Source organism: Lithobates pipiens, unplaced genomic scaffold (genome assembly GCF_037356315.1).
Source record: "Lithobates pipiens isolate NorthernLeopardFrog02 unplaced genomic scaffold, aLitPip1_a1.2 Scaffold_23, whole genome shotgun sequence".
NCBI lineage: Eukaryota > Metazoa > Chordata > Amphibia > Anura > Ranidae > Lithobates > Lithobates pipiens.
The window spans coordinates 173,011,927-173,037,184 of NW_027507785.1; the positions used below are offsets into that span (position 1 = coordinate 173,011,927).

Below are 25,258 nucleotides of genomic sequence, written 5' to 3' on the forward strand. Positions count from 1 at the left end.
GAGGCTGATTTACTATTGAAGTAACAAATGCTCTCTTAAAAACTGAAAACTAACCAAAGTGAAGTTGTGTTCACTTTTAGTTCCCAATAAGTGCAGGAAAGTTTGAAAAAATCATTTACCTGGGATGATTTGATGACTAAAGTGAACAAAGGTTTACATTAACCCCTTCACGATGGAGATTAAAACAAATCCTAAAACTTGAAAACAGATTTGCAATTTTGATAATTTTTAGTAAAACCGTATATGTCAGTCAAATTACTTTTTGTATCCCAGTGTTTTTTTTTTTTTTCAAGATGAATTGGGCTTTTATTTGGTGGTAAACAACAACGGATATCTCCTGATTTTGTCCTATCAAAGGTAAACTGTTCCAAAATAGTAAAAAAAATTGCTGTAAATCTCTTGCTATTCCCATAACCTACCTCCAGAGAACAACCCAAAATAAATGCTTCCGCTCCTGACAATCACAGCAATAGCACATATGTGTATATTCTTTGTTGTTTGTACCCATAATAAGGCCCGGCTTTTTTGCTTACCTTAACCAGTTGAGATCTGCGCTATAGTCAAATGACGGCTACAGCACGGACCTCCTTTGCCGGGACTACGTCTATTGACGTCGTCCCGTGCACGAGCGGCCTGCGCGCCCCCTGAGGGGCGCGCGGCGCGCTCTGTGATTGGCGAGTCTATGAGACTCGCCTGATCACAGATCCGAGCAAGGGGTCGATCCCGACCCCTTACCACGTGATCAGCTGTCAGCCAATGACAGCTGATCATTTGATACAACAGAGCCGGTAATCGGCTATTATTCCTCCTCGCGCTGTCAGCACGAGGAGAAAAAAAAAGAGCCGATCACCGGCGGCCGTGATCGGGACATCAGTCCCGATCACAGCCAGCCCTGCCAGTGCCCACCTGCCCCCTGCCAGTGCCACCCATCAATAAATAAGTGCCCCCCGTCAGTGCCACCCAGCAGTGCCCATAGAGCACCACCTCTTCGGGCACTGCCAACCCACCTAGCTGCATATGCCCCTTTCACTAGCTCTCCAGACTGACACTCCCCAGCCCACCCGGCTGAGTCTCAGGAGATCTCCCAGTAGTGCTGACCTGCTCCTGCTGTGCTTTCGCCTTGCTCTTGTGCCTCCAGGAAGAACTTCCTCCGTGTGTTTTCGCAGAGTCTTTCCAGCACCCAAGCACTGTGCCGAGGTCACCCCCCCAGACTAGGTCGACAGCCTCAGCACTCCATCTCCATTTTCCACCCGACTGCCCTGCTGGCATGACTCATGCCTATTTATGAGGTGGCCTGTTCCCTGCCAATCCTTTACTGGGGATTGGCTGAGGTCCTCAAATATTCCAATCAGCTCCTCCTAGCCTCCACCCGCTATGTCTAGAACATTCTCCAATGTCCCAGAAAACAGGGGGGGCACCAAAGAGAAGAGGATGAGTCATCCAGCCCTGACTCACTGAACCCTGACCCGGATTCCCAGCTCAGGCTTAGCCGTGAGCTACAATACAATTTTCCTACACTAACTATTCTACACTAACAAACCTGCACTAACAACCCTAGCACACTAGAGGGTGCTACATCTGGTTTTAATACTGCACAATGAGCGACCTTCTTTTTACATGTGGTTACTTGGATTCTCGTTACAAGTATATTGTCGCATACCTAGTGTGAGATGCCGGCCTGAGAAGTACTGAGTGGGGATATATGTGGCTACCTGGCATGCTGGCTAATCCCAGACCCCAGAGTTGTGATCCATCCATTTAGGGTTCTCTACCTTAAGTGCTGTTAGCCCCTGTACACACGGTCGGAGATTTCGACAACCAAATCCGTCGGATTTTGTCCGTCGGATCTTGTCCGAAATTGTTGCATACACACGGTCGGACTAAGTTGTCGAAAAATCCGATCATTCAGAACGTGATGACGTAATTTCGTTACGATGGGACTACGTTCAGGCTAGTAGTCAATAGCTTTGATGTAGGAATTTGATCTGAGCATGCGTGGCACTTGGTCCGATAAAAATTCTCTACACATGATCGGAGTATGTCCGATCAAACCAGTTGGTCGGGAAATATTTCCAACAAGTTGAAAAATTGGGTCCGACAGATATTCCGACGGAATCAGTCCGATGCATACCACACACAGTCAGATTATCCGACAACACTGTCCGATAGGACACATTCCGACGGATTCTCCGACCGTGTGTACAAGGGCTTAGACCTTCTTTATAAGGAAATCTTAGATTCTGGTAAGAGGCTTTGATATCCCTCTTGATGGCGCACACTCTGGTGAATACTGGAGGCGCAAGATTTTTCTGGGTATTTCCAGATGCGCATACAGAGTACTTTGGCCTTTCCAGCAATTTACTGCGATGAACTCTTCATCTTCTATGAACTTTATTAACTTTTTTGGGATTATTTATATATTTAATAATTCACTAGTTGTGTAAATTGTTTATGAATTGTGGATTTATTTATTCATTAATTATGATGTGAGTTTTTTAATGCATTTTTTATGCACTTTACCATATTGGATTCACTTTTATTTTGGTGAAAATATTTCCTAGTTACCTGACTCAGTTTCTGCAGTCATATTAACCACTTGCCGACCGCCCCACGACGATATACGTCGACAGAATGGCACGGGCAGGCATATGGGCGTATATATACGTCCCTGCCTTCCCGCGGGTGGGGGGCCCGATCGGGCCCCCCCCCCCCGGTGCCTGCGGCGGTCGGTATTCGTTCGGGAGCGATCCGGGATGAGGGGGCGGCCATTCATTCATGGCCACCCCCTCGCGATCGCTCCCGACGAATAGAAATGCTCCGTGACATCACTTCCTCTCCTGTAATGTAAACACAGGAGAGGAAGTGATGTAATCTCTCCTCCGTGTCGGTATTTTTCGTTCTGGCACCGAGGAGAGAGGATCGGTGAGTTGCACCAACACGACACTACACAGTAGAACATGCCAGGCACACTCACACCCCCCCTTCACCCCCCGATCACCCCCCCAATTACCCCTGCCCCCCCAGTCACAGTGACACCAATTGCATTTTTTTTTTTGCATTGGTGTCATTTGTGACTGTAATAACTGTTAGGGCAGTTAGGGTTACCCCCCTTTAGTTCTAATGTACCCCCCTAACCCCCCCAATAAAGGTTTAACCCCGTGATCACCCCCCGTCGCCAGTTTCACTAAGGCTGGGTTCACATTGCAGCGGTTTATGAGAACGAATGTGATTCGCACCGCACTGCAGTGCAAATCACATCCGATCTCTGTGCGATTCGAGTTCAGCCATACAGATAGTATGGCTGAATTCGTGTCGCACCCGCCGCACCCGCCGCAAACTCGCACGGGACTCTTTTTTTGGTCCGCAGCAGAATCGGATCGCATGGGTGTTCACACCATGCGATCCGAGTTTGCAGATCGCACTGCGATATGCGAACTGATCTGGGGGTGTCATTAACATTTCACTGACACTCCCAGCAGTTCGCATAGGGCAGTGTGAACTGCCGCCGGGAGGCATGCGATGCGGGAACCCGCCGCGGATTCGTGGCGTTCCTGCATCGCTCCAGTGTGAACCCAGCCTAATAAGCGATCGTTTTTCTGATCGCTGTATTAGTGTCACAGGTGACGCTAGTTAGGCAGGTAGGTATTTAGGTTCGCCGCAGCTTTTTATAGTGCCAGGGACCCCCATATACTACCGCATAAAGCCCCCTGATTGCCCCCTAGTTAACCCTTTCACCATATAACTGTTACAGGTGACGCTGGTTGGTTAGTTATTTTTTTATAGTTTCAGGGCACCCGCCATTTATTACCTAGTCTCACTAGTCTACCCCTAAATTTAGGGGTGTCTACTTTCCAAAATGGGGTCATTTGGGGGGGGGTTTGTGCCATCTTGGCATTTTATGGCCTTCAAAACTGTAACGCCCTTAGAAAGCCTGAAGGCGGTGCTTGGTTTTCGGGGCCCCGTACGCGGCTAGGCTCCCAAAAAGTCCCACATATGTGGTATCCCCGTACTCAGGAGAAGCAGCAGAATTTATTTTGGGGTGTCATTTCACATATGCCCATGGCATGCGTGAGCAATATATCATTTAGTGACAACTTTGTGAAAAAAATAAATAAAAAAAAAAAGTTTGTAATTTTCCCGCAACTTGTGGCAAAATATAAAATATTCCATGGACTCAACATGCCTCTCAGCAAATAGCTTGGGGTGTCTACTTTCTAAAATGGGATCATTTGTGGGGGTTTTGTGCCACCTTGGCATTTTATGGCCTTCAAAACTGTAATAGGTAGTGAGGAGTGAAGTCAAATATTTACGCCCTTAGAAAACCTGAAGGCGGTTCTTGGCTTTCGGGGCCCCGTACGCGGCTAGGCTCCCAAAAAATCCCACACATGTGGTATCCCCGTACTCAGGAGAAGCAGCAGAATTTATTTTGAGGTGTCATTTCACATATGCCCATGGCATGTGTGAGCAATATATCATTTAGTGACAACTTTGTGTAAAAAAAAAATATATATATATTTTTTTGTCATTATTCAATCGCTTGAGGCAAAAAAATAAAATATTCAATGGGCTCAACATGCCACTTATCAATTTCCTTAGGGGGTCTATTTTCCAAAATGGGGTCATTTGGGGGGGTTTTGTACTGCCCTGCCATTTAAGCACCTCAAGAATTGAGATAGGCAGTCGTAAACTAAAAGCTGCGTAAATTCCAGAAAACGTACCTTAGTTTGTAGATGTGACAACTTTTAAGCAAACCAATAAATATACAGTTATTGACTTTTTTTTTACCAAAGACATGTGGCTGAATACATTTTGGCCTAAATGTATGACTAAAATTGAGTTTATTGGATTTTTCTAATAACAAAAAGTAGAAAATATCATTTTTTTTCAAAATTTGCGGTCTTTTTACGTTTATATCGCAAAAAATAAAAATCGCAGAGGCAATCAAATACCATCAAAAGAAAGCTCTATTTGTGGGAAGAAAAGGACGCAAATTTTGTTTGGGTACAACATTGCATGACCGCGCAATTACCAGTTAAAGCAGCGCAGTGCCAAATTGTAAAAAGACCTCTGGTCATTGACCAGCAAAATGGTCCGGTCTGAAAGTGGTTAAACAAGAATGTTGCTCACTTAACTCATCTTGATTTGACTGAAAAATGTATGCAAAATATCAAATTGTGTAACAGAAGTCTAAGCAGGGATTTTCATTTATTTGGCAATTAGACAACCCCTTCAAAGTTATGAACCTCTGTGTTGTCTACTGATAACATACCCTTTTATTTGATGTAGATAAATATTGTATATCTAAGCTTATTTATCTGATGGCACATTTTACAATCATCACTAAAATGTGATCTACATTCACCGGACACTTTATTAGGTATACCTGTTCATTTGTTTGGTAACACAATTTGCTAATAAGTCAATCACATAGCAGCAACTCAATGCATTTAGGCATCGACACATGGTGAAGTTGACTTGCTGAAGTTCAAGCTGGGCATCAGAATGGGGAATAAAGGGGATTTAAGTGTCTTTGAACGTGGCATGGTTGTTGATGCCAGACAGGCTGGTCTGAATATTTCAAAAACTGCTGATCTACTGGGTTTTTCATGCACAACCATCTCTAGGGTATACAGAGCATAGTGCAAAAAAGAAAAAATATTCAGTGAACAGCAGCTGTGTGGACAAAAATGCCTTATTGATATCAGAGGTCAGAGGAGAATAGGCAGACAGGTTTGAGATGATAGAAAGGCAACAGTAAACACACAATCGGATTGTTGGCCAACAAATCCGTCAACTTTTTTTGTTGCGTTGGCCCAAACTTGTCTTGCATACAAATGGCACACAATTGTTGGCCAACAATCACGAACTTAGTGACTCACTAAACATACTATGTGGTTTTCCAGCTCTTTAGCTCCACCCTTTGGGCTCCTTCTGCCAATTTCGTGTTAGTAGAAGTTTGGTGAGTGTTGATTTTCATTCTGTGCTTTTCAGTTCAGTTTTCTGAGCGTCCGATTGTCAACCAGACATGTTGCGGAATCGGAGGAGATTACGTGTTATTTATTATTGGCCTTGGAGTTATTGGCTTGACATTATTTTTTTAGTTGAATAATGATTTGATTTGGTATATTTTCTATATTTTTGGATGCATAGAATGCACCTTTTGGTTGGAGTATATAAAAAATTCCTCAGGAAATTAGGACATTTTTCTATACTCCTCTTCAACAGAGACCTTACGGGGAACCCATCGGTAGTTTGTTAAACTGTGGTGTATATGATTTTAATATTGTTAATGTCTCAATGTGTAATTTTTTTGTCTTTATTAAATAATTTTTCATTTTTATAACAAATTTTTTGTGTCTTTCCTAGCAAGTACCGAGATAGTCCACATAACAAAACCCTTTGGGCGCGGATGCAAAGCAGTATCAGCAACTGCCCCAGCATTCCTAGAACCCTCATTTCTTGAAAATCATTCATTTGAATGATGGTACTTTTATGTGTATTGTTCTTACTATTTACCTAAGGCTATACTCTGTTTATTGTTAATTGTCTGATGTAGCATACACACTGTTGGATTTTTCACTTCTCTTTCTCTTGGCACGTGTTGTGCCCCTTAGTACCAACTGAGCATTGTTTAAATGCCACAGCCTAGCTGAGTATTGTTGCTGACCATGTCCACCCCTTTATGATTATAGTGTACACATCTTCTGATGACAAATTCCAGCAGGATAATGCACCATGTCACAAAGCTCAAATTATCTCAAACTGGTTTCTTGAACATGACAATGAGGTCACTGTACTCCAATGGCCTTTACAGTCACCAGATCTCAATCCAATAGAGCACCTTTGGGATGTGGTGGAAAGGGAGATTCGCATCTTGGATGTGCAGCTGACAAATCTGCAACAACTCTGTGATGCTATCATGTCAATATGGACCAAAATATCTGAGGAATGTTTCCAACACCTTGTTGAATCTTTGCCACAAAGAATTAAGGCAGTTCTGAAGGCAAAAGTGGGTCCAATCGGTACTAGGAAGGTGTACCTAATAAAGTGGCCGGTGAGTATATATTTCTGAGTACTATATGTAATGATGGCAGTAACACAAGGCAGACTATAGTTCAATCTCTTGTATTGTCACCAACAGTTTGCCAGTGCCTGTATTTATTTTTCTTCCGAGCAATTGTGAACATGAGAACATGTCTATTAAAATTCTTTTAGAATTCTGTAACAATGCAGACAACCGTATTTTATTTCTGGATGGCGTGGAAAAGGATTAGGTCATCCAGCAGGTTTTTACGATTATCTGTTTCCATGACTGGAAGATTTCCCTCCTTCCTTTCAATCATTGGCAGAGAGATGTGTGGAAGGAATTGGCTGATAACATTAGCAATGGTACCCAAGGTACCCTGAATTTTCTCTCTGCTCCAGGTAGGTAGAGAGGACCATGCTTGAAGGGAGATTTCATAAGCCCAGAGAAACAATAAGGACATTTGAACTGTCAAGAAGCTTGTTATCACATCTTAAAGGATAAGTTTGCCTTTAGAACATGTTACATGTCACACCCTAAATATGGCAGTAACATGTTCTAGCTAGTGATGGACGAACTTCCGACGGGACGTTCCGCGAACGCGGACCGCGAACGCGGCCGATAGTTTGCGAAACGGAAAGTTTGCGGCGGGCCCCATTGACTTCAATGGGAGGCGAACTTCGCAAACCTTTAGGTCAAATTTGCAGCCACAAAATAATTATTAGCTGGGCAAACATAGTCCCACCACATGGCCAATGACATAATACATGTATGAGGTGAATTTGGGATCGATAACTACAAGCATTCTTTTTTTATATGGGAAATTGTTCTGACAATTCAGGACTGTGGAGCACATGAAGGCAATGGAGGAGACGGAAGGTCAGGGACCAGAGTAGGCAAAGAAGAGGGTGCAGGAGATGATCACCAGCAGCGTGACATACAGCAATAACACCTGCACCGTGATAGAGTCATCTGACAGCAGCACCGTGATACAGAGCACTGACATCAGCAGCGTGACATACAGCAATGACACCTGCACCGTGATAGTCATCTGACAACAGCACCGTGATAGAGAGCACTGACATCAGCAGCGTGACATAAAGCACTGACATCAGCACCGTGATATACAGCACTGACAGCAGCACCGTGATAGAGAGCACTGACATCAGAAGCGTGACATTAAGCACTGACATCAGCACCGTGATATACAGCACTGACAGCAGCACCGTGATAGAGAGCACTGACATCATAAGCGTGACATTAAGCACTGACATCAGCACCGTGATATACAGCACTGACAGCAGCACCGTGATAGAGAGCACTGACATCAGAAGCGTGACATTAAGCACTGACATCAGCACCGTGATATACAGCACTAACAGCAGCACCGTGATAGAGAGCACTGACATCAGAGGCGTGACATTAAGCACTGACATCAGCACCGTGATATACAGCACTGACAGCAGCACCGTGATAGAGAGCACTGACATCAGAAGCGTGACATTAAGCACTGACATCAGCACCGTGATATACAGCACTGACAGCAGCAGCGTGATAGAGAGCACTGACATCAGAAGCGTGACATTAAGCACTGACATCAGCACCGTGATATACAGCACTGACAGCAGCAGCGTGACATTAAGCACTCACACCAGCACCGTGATATACAGCACTGACAGCAGCACCGTAAGCAGCCCCAGGAGGAAGTCAGCACAGCACAGGGATGGTGTGATCCCCTCATAATAAGCAGGCCCAGGAGAAAATCAGCACAGCACAGGGATGGTGTGATCCCCTCATAATAAGAACCCCCAGGAGGAAGTCAGCACAGCACAGGGATGGTGTGATCCCCTCATAATAAGAACCCCCAGGAGGAAGTCAGCACAGCACAGGGATGGTGTGATCCCCTCATAATAAGAACCCCCAGGAGTAGGTCAGCACAGGACAGGGATGGTGTGATCCCCTCATAATAAGCAGGCCCAGGAGTAAATCAGCAAAGGACAGGGATGGTGTGATCCCCTCATAATAAGAACCCCCAGGAGTAAGTCAGCACAGCACAGGGATGGTGTGATCCCCTCATAATAAGAACCCCCAGGAGAAACTCAGCACAGCACAGGGATGGTGTGAGCCCCTCATAATAAGAACCCCCAGGAGTAAGTCAGCACAGCACAGGGATGGTGTGATCCCCTCATAATAAGCAGGCCTAGGAGAAACTCAGCACAGCACAGGGATGGTGTGATGCCCTCATAATAAGAACCCCCAGGAGTAAGTCAGCACAGCACAGGGATGGTGTGATCCCCTCATAATAAGCAGGCCCAGGAGAAACTCAGCACAGCACAGGGATGGTGTGATCCCCTCATAATAAGAACCCCCAGGAGTAAATCAGCACAGGACAGGGATGGTGTGATCCCCTCATAATAAGAACCCCCAGGAGTAAGTCAGCACAGCACAGGGATGGTGTGATCCCCTCATAATAAGCAGGCCCAGGAGAAACTCAGCACAGCACAGGGATGGTGTGATCCCCTCATAATAAGAACCCCCAGGAGTAAGTCAGCACAGCACAGGGATGGTGTGATCCCCTCATAATAAGAACCCCCAGGAGGAAGTCAGCACAGCACAGGGATGGTGTGATCCCCTCATAAGCAGCCCCAGTAGAAATATGACACCTCTCAACCTCTTCAAAGAGGAGGGTAGGGGCATATAGTACGGTGTGCTTTTTTGGGACAAGGAAGTGAGCCAAATGAAGAAAGAAGGTCTGTGTGCTTGATTAAAAAAATTGTTTATAGACATATACATGGTCTACTGGTCACATGTGTTGAATTCCTCCGAGATCCATGCCTCATTCATTTTTAGAAATGTGAGGTAGTTAACACTGTCGTGAGCTAGGCGAGTACGCTTATCGGTCACGATCCCCCCTGCTGCGCTGAACGTCCTTTCGGACAGGACACTGGATGAGGGGCAAGCCAACAGTTCGATTGCAAATTGGGCAAGCTCTGGCCAGAGGTCAAGCCTGCCCACCCAGTAGTCCAGGGGTTCATCACTCCTCAGAGCGCCCACATCGGCCGTTAACCCAATGTAGTCGGACACCTGATGGTCTAGGCGTTCCCTGATGCTGGATCCGGATGACACCTGTCGATGGGTCAGCTGAAAGAATGACCTCATATCTGAAGTCACCAACACATCTTCAAACCGGCCTCTTCTTGCAGGCGCTGTTGGATTGGTACCCCCAAATCCTTCTCTAAGAGTGGGAATTGCTCCTCTGCCAGCGCACGCAAAAGCAGAATGCAGCATTTCTCGAAGCAAGGCCTGGAAGTGCTGCATTCTGACAGCCCTCTGCGACGGCGGTAACATTTCGGCCATTTTGTGTTTGTACCGGGGGTCTAAGTACGTTGCCAGCCAGTACTGGTCCTTGACCCTTATGCTTTTTATACGGGGGTCCCTATTAAAACACTGGAGCATGAAGGCCCCCATTTGCACTAAAGTGGAAGCGGTGTGGTGGCCTGGCTCCTGCTCATCATCCAGGATAATGTCGTCCTCTTCATTCTCCTCTCCCCATCCACGCACAACAGGGATCTCAGAAAGGTTTAAAGCATGCTCTTCTTGCTCCTCCTCATCCGCCCCGGCACCATCCTCCTCTGAGTCCTCTTCAGACTCCTGTTGTTGACTTGTCTCAGATAGAGTAGCCCCCCCTGGGAATTCATCCAGCATTGCGACTTCCTCATCTTCCCGCTCCTGCTCCTCCACAGCCTGATCAATGACACGACGCAATGCACGCTCCATAAAGAAGGCATAAGGTACCATGTCACTGATGGCGCCATGGCTGCGACTGACCAGTTTGGTGATCTCCTCAAATGGCCGCAGAAGTCTGCATGCGTCGCGCATGAGCAGCCACTGGCGTGGTGAAAAAAACCCCAGCTCCCCAGAACCGTTTCTGCTGCAGAGTTCATACAGGTAGACGTTAACTGCACGTTTCTGCTGGAGCAGCCTATCAAGCATATAGAAGGTTGAGTTCCATCGCGTCGGGCAATTGCAAATAAGACCTCTGACCGGCAGATTGTGTCGCCGCTGAATGTCAGCAAGGCGAGCCATGGCCGTGTAAGATCTTCTGAAATGGGCCGAGATTTTCCTTGCCTGCCGCAAGATGTCCTGGACCCCAGGGTATTTGACAAGGAATCGATGCACGACCAAGTTTAAGACGTGTGCCATGCATGGCACGTGCGTGATTTTGCCCTGTTTCAATGCGCTAAGCAGATTGGCACCATTGTCACACACCACTTTACCAACTGTCAAATTGAGCGGTGTTAGCCACTGATCTGCCTGTGAACGCAAAGCTGAAAGGAGTGCCGGGCCAGTGTGGCTCTTGGCTTCCAGGCACAACAGACACAGCACGGCATGGCAACGTCTCACCTGGCATGTGGAATAGGTTCTGGGGAGCTTGGGCGGTGCAGCGGAAGAGACGCTAGCAGCAGAAAAGGAGGAGGCAGCTGAGGAGGAGAGGGAGGAGGATGGAGTAGGAGGAGGAGGAGAAGAAGAGTCAGGCCTGCATGCAATCCGTGGCGGTAAAACCAAATCTACACGGGTGCCACGGGTTACATGCTTGACGGCCGTCAGAAGGTTCACCCAGTGGGCAGTAAAAGTGATAAACCTTCCCTGCCCGTGTTTACTAGACCACGTGTCTGTGGTCAGATGTATCTTGGCACCGACACTGTGTGCCAGAGATACATTCACTTGCCACTGAACATGGCCATATAGCTCTGGGATGCCCTTCTCAGAGAAATACTTCCTTCCTGGGACCTTCCATTGTGGTGTTCCAATGGCCACAAATTTGCGAAAGGCCTCCGAGTCCACCAGTTTATATGGCAGTAGTTGGCGGGCTATGAGTTCTGACAAGCCAGCCGTCAATCGTTGGGCAAGAGGGTTATCCCGCGTCATCATTTTTTTACGCTCGAACATTAGGCCCACGGAAGCCTGCCTTTTTGCAGAAAAATGTGAGCTTGGCGTGATGGAAGGTGGAGTGGAGGACAATTGTGAGGAGAGAGGAGAAGGAGAAGTAGAAGACGAGGCTGGATGGTGAGAGCCTGCAGTGTGGCTTTGTGTGTTCCGTTGCTCCCACTCGGCTCGGTGATGGCTGCCCACGTGCCTTCTTAAGGCGGTCGTCCCTAGGTGAGTGTTGGGCTTACCGCGACTAATGCGTTGACTGCAAAGATTGCAGATGGCAACGCTATTGTCAGCAGCGGACACATTAAAAAAAGCCCACACTGCAGAGCCATGTGCCGGTGTCCTGGGAGCGCCAGATGTGACCGTACATGGTCGATGACTCGCTCCTGATACATTTGCAGTCTGCTTTGTCCCTCCTGTGCAATGTAAGTTATTCCTGCTTCTCCTCCCTATCTGCTGGTCCATATCTCCCTCTGAACTCCCCTCCTCTTCCTCTCTTGTGGGCACCCACGTGACATCACTAGACACGTCATCATCAACGTCACCTTCCCCACCGCTATAAGTAGAGATCTCGGAGTAGGCAGCAACACCGGGGACCAACCTCCTCCTTGGGCTGATCTGGGTACTGTCGTCAGACTGCTGAGTAGCGGTTGTTGCTAACTCCTCTTCCTGATCCAATACCAAGAGTGGCTGCGCATCAGAAATGTCCTCTTGATATGGATCGGAAAATAATTCCTGTGACTCAAGCGGAAGGTATGTGGTGGTGGTGGTGGTGGTGGTGTTGTTGGTGGTAGTGTCTTTGGGGGTGCACATAGCAGAGAGTGAAGAAGAGGGTGCAGATCGAGAGGATGAGGAGGGTGCAGAAGAGTAAGGCTGAGTGAGCAACTCAACCAAGTCTGGTGCGTCCTTTAAAGTAATTGAACGCACCTTCTGCAACTTCCCACTTTGGCTCAAGGCTGGTGCTCCTGCCCTACCCCTACCACCCCTGCGGAAGTGCCTGCCTCTTCCTCTGCCTGTCATTTTTTAAATCACCCTGTGACAAAACGCTTAGTCCCTATACCGATGAAGGACTGCTGCAGTATAGGGCAGCGGTCAGCAGTGGTGCACCTCAACCCTATGTATTGTGGGCCGATACCGGTCCTTACAGAACAGCAGACTGTACCGCACTCAACCCTATGTACTGTAGCACCCTTCACCAAGTTACCAGTCCTTATAAGGACCTTTGTGGACCAAGTAGTTGTGTGTGACTGATTAGCAGACTGTACGTCAGTCCCTATACTGCTGAAGGACTGCTGCAGTATAGGGCAGCGGTCAGCAGTGGTGCACGTCAACCCTATGTATTGTGGACCGATACCGGTCCTTACAGAACAGCAGACTGTACCTCACTCAACCCTATGTACTGTAGCACCCTTCACCAAGTTACCAGTCCTTATAAGGACCTTTGTGGACCAAGTAGGTTGTGTGTGACTGATTAGCAGACTGTACGTCAGTCCCTATACTGCTGAAGGACTGCTGCAGTATAGGGCAGCGGTCAGCAGTGGTGCACCTCAACCCTATCTATTGTGGACCGATAGCAGTCCTTACAGAACAGCAGACTGTACCGCACTCAACCCTATGTACTGTAGCACCCTTCACCAAGTTACCAGTCCTTATAAGGACCTTTGTGGACCAAGTAGGTTGTGTGTGACTGATTAGCAGACTGTACGTCAGTCCCTATACTGCTGAAGGACTGCTGCAGTATAGGGCAGCGGTCAGCAGTGGTGCACCTCAACCCTATCTATTGTGGACCGATAGCGGTCCTTACGGAACAGCAGACTGTACCGCACTCAACCCTATGTACTGTAGCACCCTTCACCAAGTTACCAGTCCTTATAAGGACCTTTTGTGGACCAAGTAGGTTGTGTGTGACTGATTAGCAGACTGTACGTCAGTCCCTATACTGCTGAAGGACTGCTGCAGTATAGGGCAGCGGTCAGCAGTGGTGCACCTCAACCCTATCTATTGTGGACCGATAGCGGTCCTTACAGAACAGCAGACTGTACCTCACTCAACCCTATGTACTGTAGCACCCTTCACCAAGTTACCAGTCCTCATAAGGACCTTTGTGGACCAAGTAGGTTGTGTGTGACTGATTAGCAGACTGTACGTCAGTCCCTATACTGCTGAAGGACTGCTGCAGTATAGGGCAGCGGTCAGCAGTGGTGCACCTCAACCCTATCTATTGTGGACCGATAGCGGTCCTTACAGAACAGCAGACTGTACCGCACTCAACCCTATGTACTGTAGCACCCTTCACCAAGTTACCAGTCCTTATAAGGACCTTTGTGGACCAAGTAGGTTGTGTGTGACTGATTAGCAGACTGTACATCAGTCCCTATACTGCTGAAGGACTGCTGCAGTATAGGACAGCGGTCAGCAGTGGTGCACCTCAACCCCATCTATTGTGGACCGATAGCGTTCCTTACAGAACAGCAGACTGTACCGCACTCAACCCTATGTACTGTAGCACCCTTCACCAAGTTACCAGTCCTTATAAGGACCTTTGTGGACCAAGTAGGTTGTGTGTGACTGATTAGCAGACTGTACGTCAGTCCCTATACTGCTGAAGGACTGCTGCAGTATAGGGCAGCGGTCAGCAGTGGTGCACCTCAACCCTATCTATTGTGGACCGATAGCGGTCCTTACGGAACAGCAGACTGTACCGCACTCAACCCTATGTACTGTAGCACCCTTCACCAAGTTACCAGTCCTTATAAGGACCTTTTGTGGACCAAGTAGGTTGTGTGTGACTGATTAGCAGACTGTACGTCAGTCCCTATACTACTGAAGGACTGCTGCAGTATAGGGCAGCGGTCAGCAGTGGTGCACCTCAACCCTATGTATTGTGGACCGATAGCGGTCCTTACAGAACAGCAGACTGTACCTCACTCAACCCTATGTACTGTAGCACCCTTCACCAAGTTACCAGTCCTCATAAGGACCTTTGTGGACCAAGTAGGTTGTGTGTGACTGATTAGCAGACTGTACGTCAGTCCCTATACTGCTGAAGGACTGCTGCAGTATAGGGCAGCGGTCAGCAGTGGTGCACCTCAACCCCATCTATTGTGGACCGATAGCGTTCCTTACAGAACAGCAGACTGTACCGCACTCAACCCTATGTACTGTAGCACCCTTCACCAAGTTACCAGTCCTTATAAGGACCTTTGTGGACCAAGTAGGTTGTGTGTGACTGATTAGCAGACTGTACGTCAGTCCCTATACTGCTGAAGGACTGCTGCAGTATAGGGCAGCGGTCAGCAGTGGTGCACCTCAACCCTATCTATTGTGGACCGATAGCGGTCCTTACAGAACAGCAGACTGTACCGCACTCAACCCTATGTACTGTAGCACCCTTCACCAAGTTACCAGTCCTTATAAGGACCTTTGTGGACCAAGTAGGTTGTGTGTGACTGATTAGTAGTGACACAGTAAAAACACGGAAGTCCGCCGGGCGAACGACGCCAATAGTCCGCCGAACTGGCGGACCGCGAACAGCCGAAATTCGCCGCGAAAAGAGGGCCGGGCGAACTGTTCGGCCATCACTAGTTCTAGCATCCCCCTCTCACCCTCTGAGATCCTCCCCTGCAACAACCAGCAGGGATTCCCTTCTCCCGCAGCCACTGTCACAATTAAAATCACACTTTTAGTTCTCAGTGGACTATGTATATGCTAATCAGAGCACTTGTAGTCCACTAACACGTGCTGTAGCTTTTTAACTAAGCTCATATGGAGGTAAAGCCAGAAAGATTGAGGATGTGTCTGCAGTAGGGGTGCTGAATTTAATCACAGCATCAATGCATCGCGATTCAGCAGTCTACGATGCGGCATTGATGCTGTGACTGGCATAATCAATTGTTGGTGATTCTGTTATCCGTGCCCCGTGTTCTGCCCTGCCTCTCTCCGAACTGAGCTGTGCCTCTCTGAACAGAGCCAAAAGCACCCGAAAAGAGCTGTGAGCATTATCCACAGCCTCTTTTCTCGCCTTCTGCTGATGTCATCCCCAGCTGCCTGGCGTCACTGTTTTGCAGGCTGCTGTGGGAGACCTGAGTACCAGAAAACAGGACACATTGTACTGTAGTCTACTGATCATAGGGGCAATGCTTTGCAGATCCCAGTGAGAAAAAATTATAAATGCACATTTTTCCCCTGCAAAAATGTGCATTTATTATTTTTTTCATAAAGGTGCGTGTAAGTATATATTCATCCACATTTTTTTTTGTTTTCAATAGAGTGGGGAAGGATTTGAACTCCCACCAATGATATTTCCCTGCCTTTCTGGCCAGGGAAAACAATTTCCACTGTAGCAATAATTGAGGGATATCTTGCAATGAATCACTTTTCAGATACTGTTGCCTCTTGAATGCCTGTTTTTTTTTTTTTTTTTAATGGGAATACTGTATGCAATGCAAGCTTATAATTTGGGTTGTGGTTGTGACGTGGCCATATTCACTTGAAATGTTTGCTATTATCAAGCTATTTATGGACACCTTTAATCTGACCCTTTCATCAGTTTCAGGCATTAGACCTCAATCAAGCTTCAGTATGTTTTGTATGAAAATATTGTTTATTCTTTAATTGCAATGTCTTGCCCTCAAATAGTGGAGATTTGCTATGTTATAGGGAACATTTCGTAAAATTAACTGTGCCTAAGAAATATCCTGAAAAGTATTCATGTGCCTAAAGCTTAAAAAACAAGTCTCATTACAGTTTTTTTTTTGTGTTGTTTTTTTTATTTCCCTCAGGGGACTAGGTATATATAGCAATTGGTCACGTTCAGCTCTAGCCTTGGTATCTAAGCAGCATGGTCAAATAGTTGTCCCTTCTGTCCAAAAACCCTGCTAAAAAAGTGATGGATTAGAAGCAACAGCTTTGGAGACCAGCACTGTCATTCACAAAAGATCACACAGTTCTGAGTGAATTGTCACTATTATGAATAAAGAATCAGTGCTGCCTTTTCATTCATAATAGTAAAAGTGTCATCTACTGTATCTGCAGTGGCTTGTACACACACAGGGCACAGGAAGATGCTTTACACAGAGCCACTATTACAAATGGACAAGCAGTACTGACTGTTCTTTCGTAATAGTAAAAGATCACCCAGCTTAGAAAGGGGGAGTGGATCTACAATTGCTGTAGGGAAAGAAGTTCAAGTCAGGCAACTCAATGCAACTTGAAGTAAAATATGTAATGGTTAACCTGCTGTGTAATGGATTTTCCATGTGTCTTGTTGGATCCTTAATAAAGCCTTTACAGATTTTATTAAACCACATGTCGACCAGGCCATAGCCAAAAGACAGCTACAGCGTGGTTGGCTTGCTCGTGGATGTCCTCCCGAACTCGCACTGCCCGCGCACCCCCTGGGAAGTGTCCAAGCTCACTAGGTTTATAGGATCCGGCGCATCATGGATCACGGTAAAGGGCCAATGACAGTGGGCCCTTTACCACGTGATCATTCCTTCCAAAGAAGGAGCGATCACAATGTAAACAAACTGGGGTCATGCAGAGGTCCAGCTCTCTTCTCTCCTTACGCCAATAGAGTGTGTGAGGAGAGAAGAGAGATTGAATGATAAACTGTGAGTCTGATTGATTTTTGCAGTGTCCAGCAGTGCCATACAGTGCCACATCAATGCCACTACAGTGCTAATCTGTGCCCTAAAGTGCCACCAGTGCCACTACAGTACTCATCAGTGCCACATCAGTGTCACTTGTGCCACTACAGTGCCCATCAGTGATACTACAGTGCTCATCTGTGCCACATCAGTTTTACCTGTGCCACTACAGTGCCCATCAGTGCTACTACTGTGCCATAAGTGACATTACAGTGCTCATCTGTACCATCAGTGCCACAGTGTTGCCACCAGTGTCACTACAGTGGCCATCAGTGCCACGTCAGTGCCACTACATTGCTCATTTGTGCCATCAGTGCCACTACAGTGCTCATCTGCGCCACTACAGTGCTCATTATTGTTATTCCACATTTTCCCAAAACTTCTGGGAAAAAAATGAACCATTCAAAAGACTCATTATGCCTCATAGATTATACGTTATTACGTTGGGGTTCTTGCTTTGCAAAATGGGGTCATTTTGTAGGTGTTTCCATTGTCCTGGTGTTCCAGGGTCTTTAAAAGTGTAATAGGTGGTTGAGAAATTAGATGTGTAATTTATGCTCCTAGAATGCCTGAAGGTGCTACTTCAATGTAGGGCCTCTGTATGTGGCCAGGCTGTGTAAAAGTCTCACACATGTGGTATTGCCATACTCAGGAAGGGTAGTAGAATTTATTTTGGGGTGTAATTTGTGGTATGCACATGCCATGTCAGAGAAATAACCTGTTACTATGACAATTTTGTGAAAAACAAAAAATAATTTTTTTTTTTTAATTTTGCAAAGAATTGAGGGAAAAAAACTAACCATGCCTCTTACTAAATATCTTGAAATGTATACTTTCAAAAAAGGGGTAATTTGGGGGGTATTTGTACTTTCCTGGCTTGTTAGGGTCTCAAGAAATGATATAGCCTTTCAGTACATCAGGTGTGTGATTAATTTTCAGTGATTGGCACCATAGCTTGTAGACTCTAGGGCCGCGTACACACGGGCGGACTGTCTGACGGACTTGGTCCGCTGAAACGTGTTTCAGCGGACAGTCCACTCGTGTGTGGGCTTCAGCGGACTTTTTCAGCGGACAGTCTGGCGGACTAAGTCTTTCGGAATTTCCGTAATATTGTCCGTCCAACTTTGGTTTCAGCAGACAGTCCGCTCGTGAGTAGGCAAGTTGGACGGACTAAGTATGGCGCATGCTCAGAAAGGATTTACACGGCCGAAGGTTGCATTGCAGTGTATTGGACGTCGTATTTCTAGTCCCGTCGTACGTGCTGTACACGTCATCGCGCAAGCTTTCAGCGGACTGTCTGTTCATCGTGTGTGGTCAAGTCCGTTCATTCAAAAGTAGGACGGACTGTCTGTCGGATTGTCTGACGGACTTAGTTGGCCAGACAGTCCGCCCGTGTGTACGCGGCCTAAAACTTTCACAAAGACCAAATAATTTACACTGATTTGTGTTATTTTTACCAAAGATATGTAGCAGTATAAATTTTGACCAAAATGTATAAAGAAAAATTACTAATTTGCAAACTTTTATTAACAGAAACAATTTTTTTTTTCATTTATAGTGCAAAAAATAAAAACCCCAGAGGTGATCAAATATCACCAAAAGAAAGTGGTCAAGCGGTTAAGTTGCGTAGAGTTGCCGGACTATAACTTCTCTTACTATAGTGTTGGATGGTATGTGCAGCATATATAAGTGTTACAATAAATGTTATCAGAATATTTATTGTGGGTTGCAGCATCGCATTTCTATGACGTCCTATGCTGGCTGTACCTCTCCCCACAAGTACACCCATAATTTGGGCTTCAAAGGAGGGTAGAGCTACAGCCAGCATTTATAGGTGAGTTTAATGGACAACAGGGCTATTGTTTAGAATGAGGTGAGGTGGACCTGATCAAACGGTCCATTCACTCCTATAGACCAGCGGGTGTACACAGACTTGTGCCTACACCCACCTACCTCCAATCCAGGCCGCTACAAAAAACGAAAGGGGACCCATCAGATGCTGACAGACAGTGGAATCTATTTACACCAGGCCGCCCATAAAGCAGAATGCACAAAATGCACATAAAGCAGAGCGAGCTCTGTCCGTGTCTGCTGTGCAGAAACTGAGAGGACACAAACCTGTCATCCGCCTGCTCTGCTTCAATCAGCAGAGGATCAGTTGATAGATTCCCTGCTGATGAAAACGGGGTCCACCCCGTGTGAAAGGGGCCTTAACCAATAATTTTAAGGTTTATATATAGTAAAAACTTGTTTTAGATAAAGTAGGAAAGAGATGAAGTCCCTATCAGGTTATTGTTTGCTGTCTGTGTGCTGCTGGGAAGATTTCCCCTCATTACCTGGTAAGTGAGAGGAAATCTTTCCAAAGAGAGAGGAATGTCCATCTTACACCATTGCCACCAGAATATTGGTATGGCCAGATTTAGAGATATTACTTGTGGAGCTCAGCTGTCAAGCAGCCAATAGTGCTTTAAAGTTCTACATAGGGTGAAAAAAAAAAAAACACACGTTCGGCCCCTTGCATACCTTTTGGGCATTCATCCCTGAACACATAGGGCCCTAATTGCAAGTACCACTCAGTACAGGGTTCAGCTCCATCCAGGAGCATGCCTGCCAAAGAATTTGACAGGCTGCTGGCAGTGGGGATGGGCGCTACAATTGTGCTTCCTGGACGCACAGCAGTCAGGCTGGGTTCACACTGCTGCGGTGTACGAGATCGGATGTGATTCGCACCGCACTGCAGTGCAAATCACATGCGATCTCTGTGCGATGTGATTTCAGCCATACAGATAGTATGGCTGAATTCGCATCGTATCCGGCCCAAACTCGTACAGGACCCTTTTTTTGGTACGCAGCAGAATCGGATCGCATGGGTGTTCACACCATGCAATCCAATTCCTGTCCGAGTTTGCAGATCACACTGCGATATGCGAACTGATTTGGAGGTGTCATTAACTTTTCACTAACACTCCCAGCAGTTGGCATAGGGCAGTGTGAACTGCCGCCGGGAGGCATGCGATGCGAGAACCCGCAGTGGATTCGCAGCGTTCCCGCATCGCAGCAGTGTGAACCCAGCCTTAGACGTACCCATGTGCAAGAGGCTGTAGGGATCTTCTGAGGTTTTATTAAGCATCACCCTATGTTTTACAAATGCACAGGAACACACATATATCAATAAGACATGTATTTAGTTTATATAACAACCTTAATTACATAGTGGTATGAAAATTGCATGATATTTCTTATACAAATTTACAATTCTGCAATCGTCAGCTTTATAAGCACCACATTCCTTATTATACTGTAAATACTATTCCGAGCTGCCACCTCATATTGCTCACAGGCTTTCACAGAAAGGGAAAAAAGCAACATGAAAATAAACTTTCAACTCCCACAAGAAATTCTGGTTGTTGTTTCTTTTAACAACACAGTAGAAAAACAAATACCTCTAAAATTTGAACTCAGTCAATGTGTCTACTCAGATATAACGAAAAAGAGTTTTGCACCACGGTAGAGGAATAATGAATTCATACCCCCAAGTTGGGGGGCGCACGCTGTTTTTTTCTGACTTTTCTATTGCCGGCATTATTTTGTTTACATTTCATCTCTCAGCAGTTAAGCCCGCTGAGAGCTGATGAATTAGTTAGAAAATGAATAAATTCAACGAATTTCAACAATATTCGTGGCTATTTCATTCAGAGATTCATCTGAGATTCACCCGATACATCTGAATCTCTGAATAACCAAAACTGTTCAGACTTTACATTTGGAACAAAACAAATTGCACATGTGTATTACTCTCTCCCTTTCTTGTTTTTGCCTGCAAAAATTATGAAATTTGGTTGCTATGAGAAATGCTTTTTTCTAAGAAAAGCATTCCGGTTTTTATGTGACTGGTGATTCTTGTGGAATCCAAGATGATGGAAGTAAGACTGAAGCTATAACAAAAGGTGTGACATCTACCTAAAATAATGGCACTAAAAGATATCTTTTACCTTAAAAAGTAATCATTGAGTATGAAGCACTTTACTCTTTTGCACCATACCAATATGTCATGAATAACAGTCCAGAAAAACTTCAGCTAAAGCCAAACATATTTTTTCTGATGCTTTGTTGCTCTGCCTTTAAAACAGGCATTCACAATTCTGCCCTGACTTTGACTGATGTGTCCAAGAGTCAATTAGAAACCATTTATGTCCTAAAGCCCTGATGAAGTGGGATAACTTGGGCCCCTGAAACACTTTGGCTGCCTTTTTTACATTGGGACACTTATAAAATCAAATACATACTGTTGGACACCCAACCCCCATTCACACTACACATGTGTGTTTTTTCAAGTTGCCATGCTTCATGCATCCGGCAGCATGTAGGGCATTTTAATGGGCTGCCATACAACATATAAAATGTAGCAAAGAAGCTTGTGTACCTTTTTTAGACTTCAGACTCTTGCACATTTTGTAAACGTGTGCTTTTCTGCATTTGTTGCAGGTTCTTGCTCTTCCGCTTGGCATATTTAAGGTTCCATTAACAATGAATTACACTGCGAAAGAGTTCACACTTTACATTAGGGGCTGAGAATCATTTGCTTGGTGCTTCTTGTTCAGTTATACTTAAAATACAACAGCTGGCTGGGGAGAATCTTCCATTCAAGCTGCTTGGCATGGATGGGGAAAACAATTAACTTCTTTGGTTCAACACATGGGTCTGAATGAGGGAAATCTTACAGAGTATCGCCAGCTTTAGACATTTATGACTGGAATAAGTGTCCCCACTTCCCCTCTATTACTGTTCCAGTGACAACTCATCATTTTGTACTTTCACTCCAGGTTACCACCAGGACACATAGGGTTTCAATTACTACGCCTCTGATGATATGCTTTCGGGTGAAACATGTCAGGCTGGCCGATGCAAGCATGCTGAGAGCCGCTGATTTTATTTTACATCATGATGACTGTATTCGACTATTACCTGCACATGAACTACAATAAATGACTGCTTTTTTACCTTACGGGCTTCACTATTGCTGCCTCTTGTTTCCATTTGGGTAAATGCTAAATTGGTGAATGGTTATCATATACAGTCTAGCTTGGGAGTTCGATAATTTGGTGACCATAAGCTATTTGATGATTGGACCTCTCCCGCTTTACCCATATCATCTGGAGAGTGACACCATGATTTCCTGAGATTGATGATTATATGCCTATATATCATTTCGTTCTGGTAAGCAGATTGGATTCACTTGGGTGTGGTGTGCTTTTCCATACACACAGAAGTTGGTGAATGTACCTTCGTATTTTCTATCTGTTTAATGAAAAACCTTCATGTGAATTCAAGCACTGCATTTTGGACTTTTATGTTCATTTATTAAAGCCAAACAGGCTTTTCACTTTGCAAAAAAATATTCCCCAGAGCCTGGTACATCTGGTAAAATTTTACTTTGCAAAAAATACCCAATCATGTGCAAAGAAAAAACATTTTTGCTTCCACATGATTGGATGATGGAAAATTCCCTTGTAATCTGCAATTTGCCTTGCAAAGTGAACAGTCTATTTGCCTTTAGTGAATCAACCACTAAGAGATGGTGAATCTCCCTAGAAAGCAATAAAATCCTTACTAATGTTCTAGCTCTTCCCTGCTCTATCCAAAACTAAAAATACCGTTCTAGCTTTACATATGTGCAGGTTTAATGTGTGTATCATGACAGGGTGAATGCAATAAGTACTGAATGATAGGTTAGCAGCAAAATGACATATTGACATTGGGATCCCATAGAAGAGAAGAACAGTGACGCTACAAAAAGAGATGATACCTGGGACAGAATGTTCTCCTGGTTTTCAGACTCATCCTCCAGTATGTCCTCTCCTGATTCCCGAACATTAGATTCTGTAACCTCCTGCACCGATGGATAATTAGGGCTCCCTGTGGTTGCTCCAGGGGTAGTAGATCCCATACATACTCCACCATAGAAAAGAATGAAAAACAATACCAAAATCCTGCCTGGATCCATAAGAGAAGCAGTAGACAGCTGTGACCTGACACCTTCACCCGTCTCCAAAATGTGCTTATTCTGCGCTGTCAAACGTCGTCGTGCATCCCAATTCCACTTATCTTCTTCTCCACATTAACACATTGTGAACCTGGTAAAGCATAACCACTCTATTAGAAAAGTTACAGTATATATAAAAGAAATGGGATTGTGATGTCCTGCAAGTTTTGTCTTTTTCTTAGACTTCTCAAAGGATTTCAGCCTGCAACATGCTTAGCATAGTTTGCCTGCTTGTGCAGTTGTCTGTATGCAGTCCCTGTATATGGTAAGATGAAAGGCACAGCCAGACAGAAAGGCTGGGGAGGCTTTCTTTAGACTTCTCAGGTTTCAGCACAAGAAAGGGATGGAGGTGCTGAAGAGCACAGGATAAGATCTCCAGGCAGGGAGCTTAGAGCAGCTGGGACAGAATATCACAAGGCTTCACCACGCTGCACAAAGGAGGAGAGGTAGCGGGGAGGAGCTCTTCCTATGTGTGCTTACTTTTTGGAAAACTTAATGACTTTTCCAGTCGGGGAAACTGATACCCAGGTCAATTTATTATGCTGTAATATTGTGATTGCTAGGAACCATTTGGAAATCAGGTGTGTTTTCCTTTATAGTAAATTCTTCTGTGGACATCCCTGCCAATACAAACATTACAGTCTTAATGACGAGCTGCAGACGCAGCACTTTCTAGCCTCTGCAGTTCGCTAATTACAAAAAGGAGTTCTAAGGTCACAGCATACACTTTCCTTTTATAACGCCAGCATTGTAACAACAGCACAAACAATAATTATTGATGAAGATCCAATATAAGCTTACATTAAAAAAAAAATCCCCTTCATGTTGTGAGTTCTGCCTGTCTGCTGGCCATTTCTTCCCACAACTTCCTGGATTCCCAGCATGCTTTGTATTTTCTCATCTGCTGTTTACTTTCAGTTTTCCTATGTACCATATCTAGGGTTGCCACCTGTCCAGGATTCACCCAGACAGTCTGGGTTTTGAATGACAACCAGACACATTATTCAAACAGGAGTGCAACCCCCCCCCCCCCCTCCAACTGTGGCATGCCAGGACATGCACTATTGACCCAGTGTGGCACAGATTCCCTCTGTTGCCTAAGTTGCACCCACCTATGCTCCCCATTAAAGTGGTTGTAAACCCTCCCCCACAACTTTGTCCCATGTAAATCAGCATAAAAAATCCTAATGAACACTGATTGTAGATCTCTCCTTACTTGCTTAGTATTGTTGTAAGCCTTTTTGTTCTGTAGAATGAAGTCACTGAGCATGCCCAGATCTCCCCTGATTTACGACACACTCTCTATGTGCTTATCTATCGGTTATCAGGACTTCCTACAGCACACCACTGAATTCCCAGGAGACTGCTAATCACTCAGCGCTTCCTCAAACTTAGCCATTACTGCAGTCTTATCAGCTGAAGCTGATAAGTCTGACAAAGGCAAATGTTAGACATCGGCACAAGTAAATACTATGAAATAAACAAGTAAGCTATGAACAGGGAAGCAGGGTTGCCATAGAAACGTTGGATTGAGAAGGAGGCTTGGTTAACACTACAGGAAGTGCTCAATGTAAGGGCAGAAATACACTCCACTGTGGACTCGGAGAA

General features: G+C 45.5%; 1 protein-coding gene across 1 annotated transcript in view; it reads right to left on the reverse strand.

The window, feature by feature from the left end:
- The window catches only part of OLFML2B (olfactomedin like 2B), a 372,183-nt gene extending 348,108 nt beyond the window's left edge, over positions 1-24,075 (reverse strand). Inside the window, exon 1 of the mRNA XM_077452619.1 lies at positions 23,414-24,075. Coding sequence (XP_077308745.1) covers positions 23,414-23,611 — 198 coding nt within the window. The 5' untranslated portion in view covers positions 23,612-24,075. The remainder of the gene's footprint in view (positions 1-23,413) is intronic.
- Positions 24,076-25,258: the final 1,183 nt, after the last annotated feature.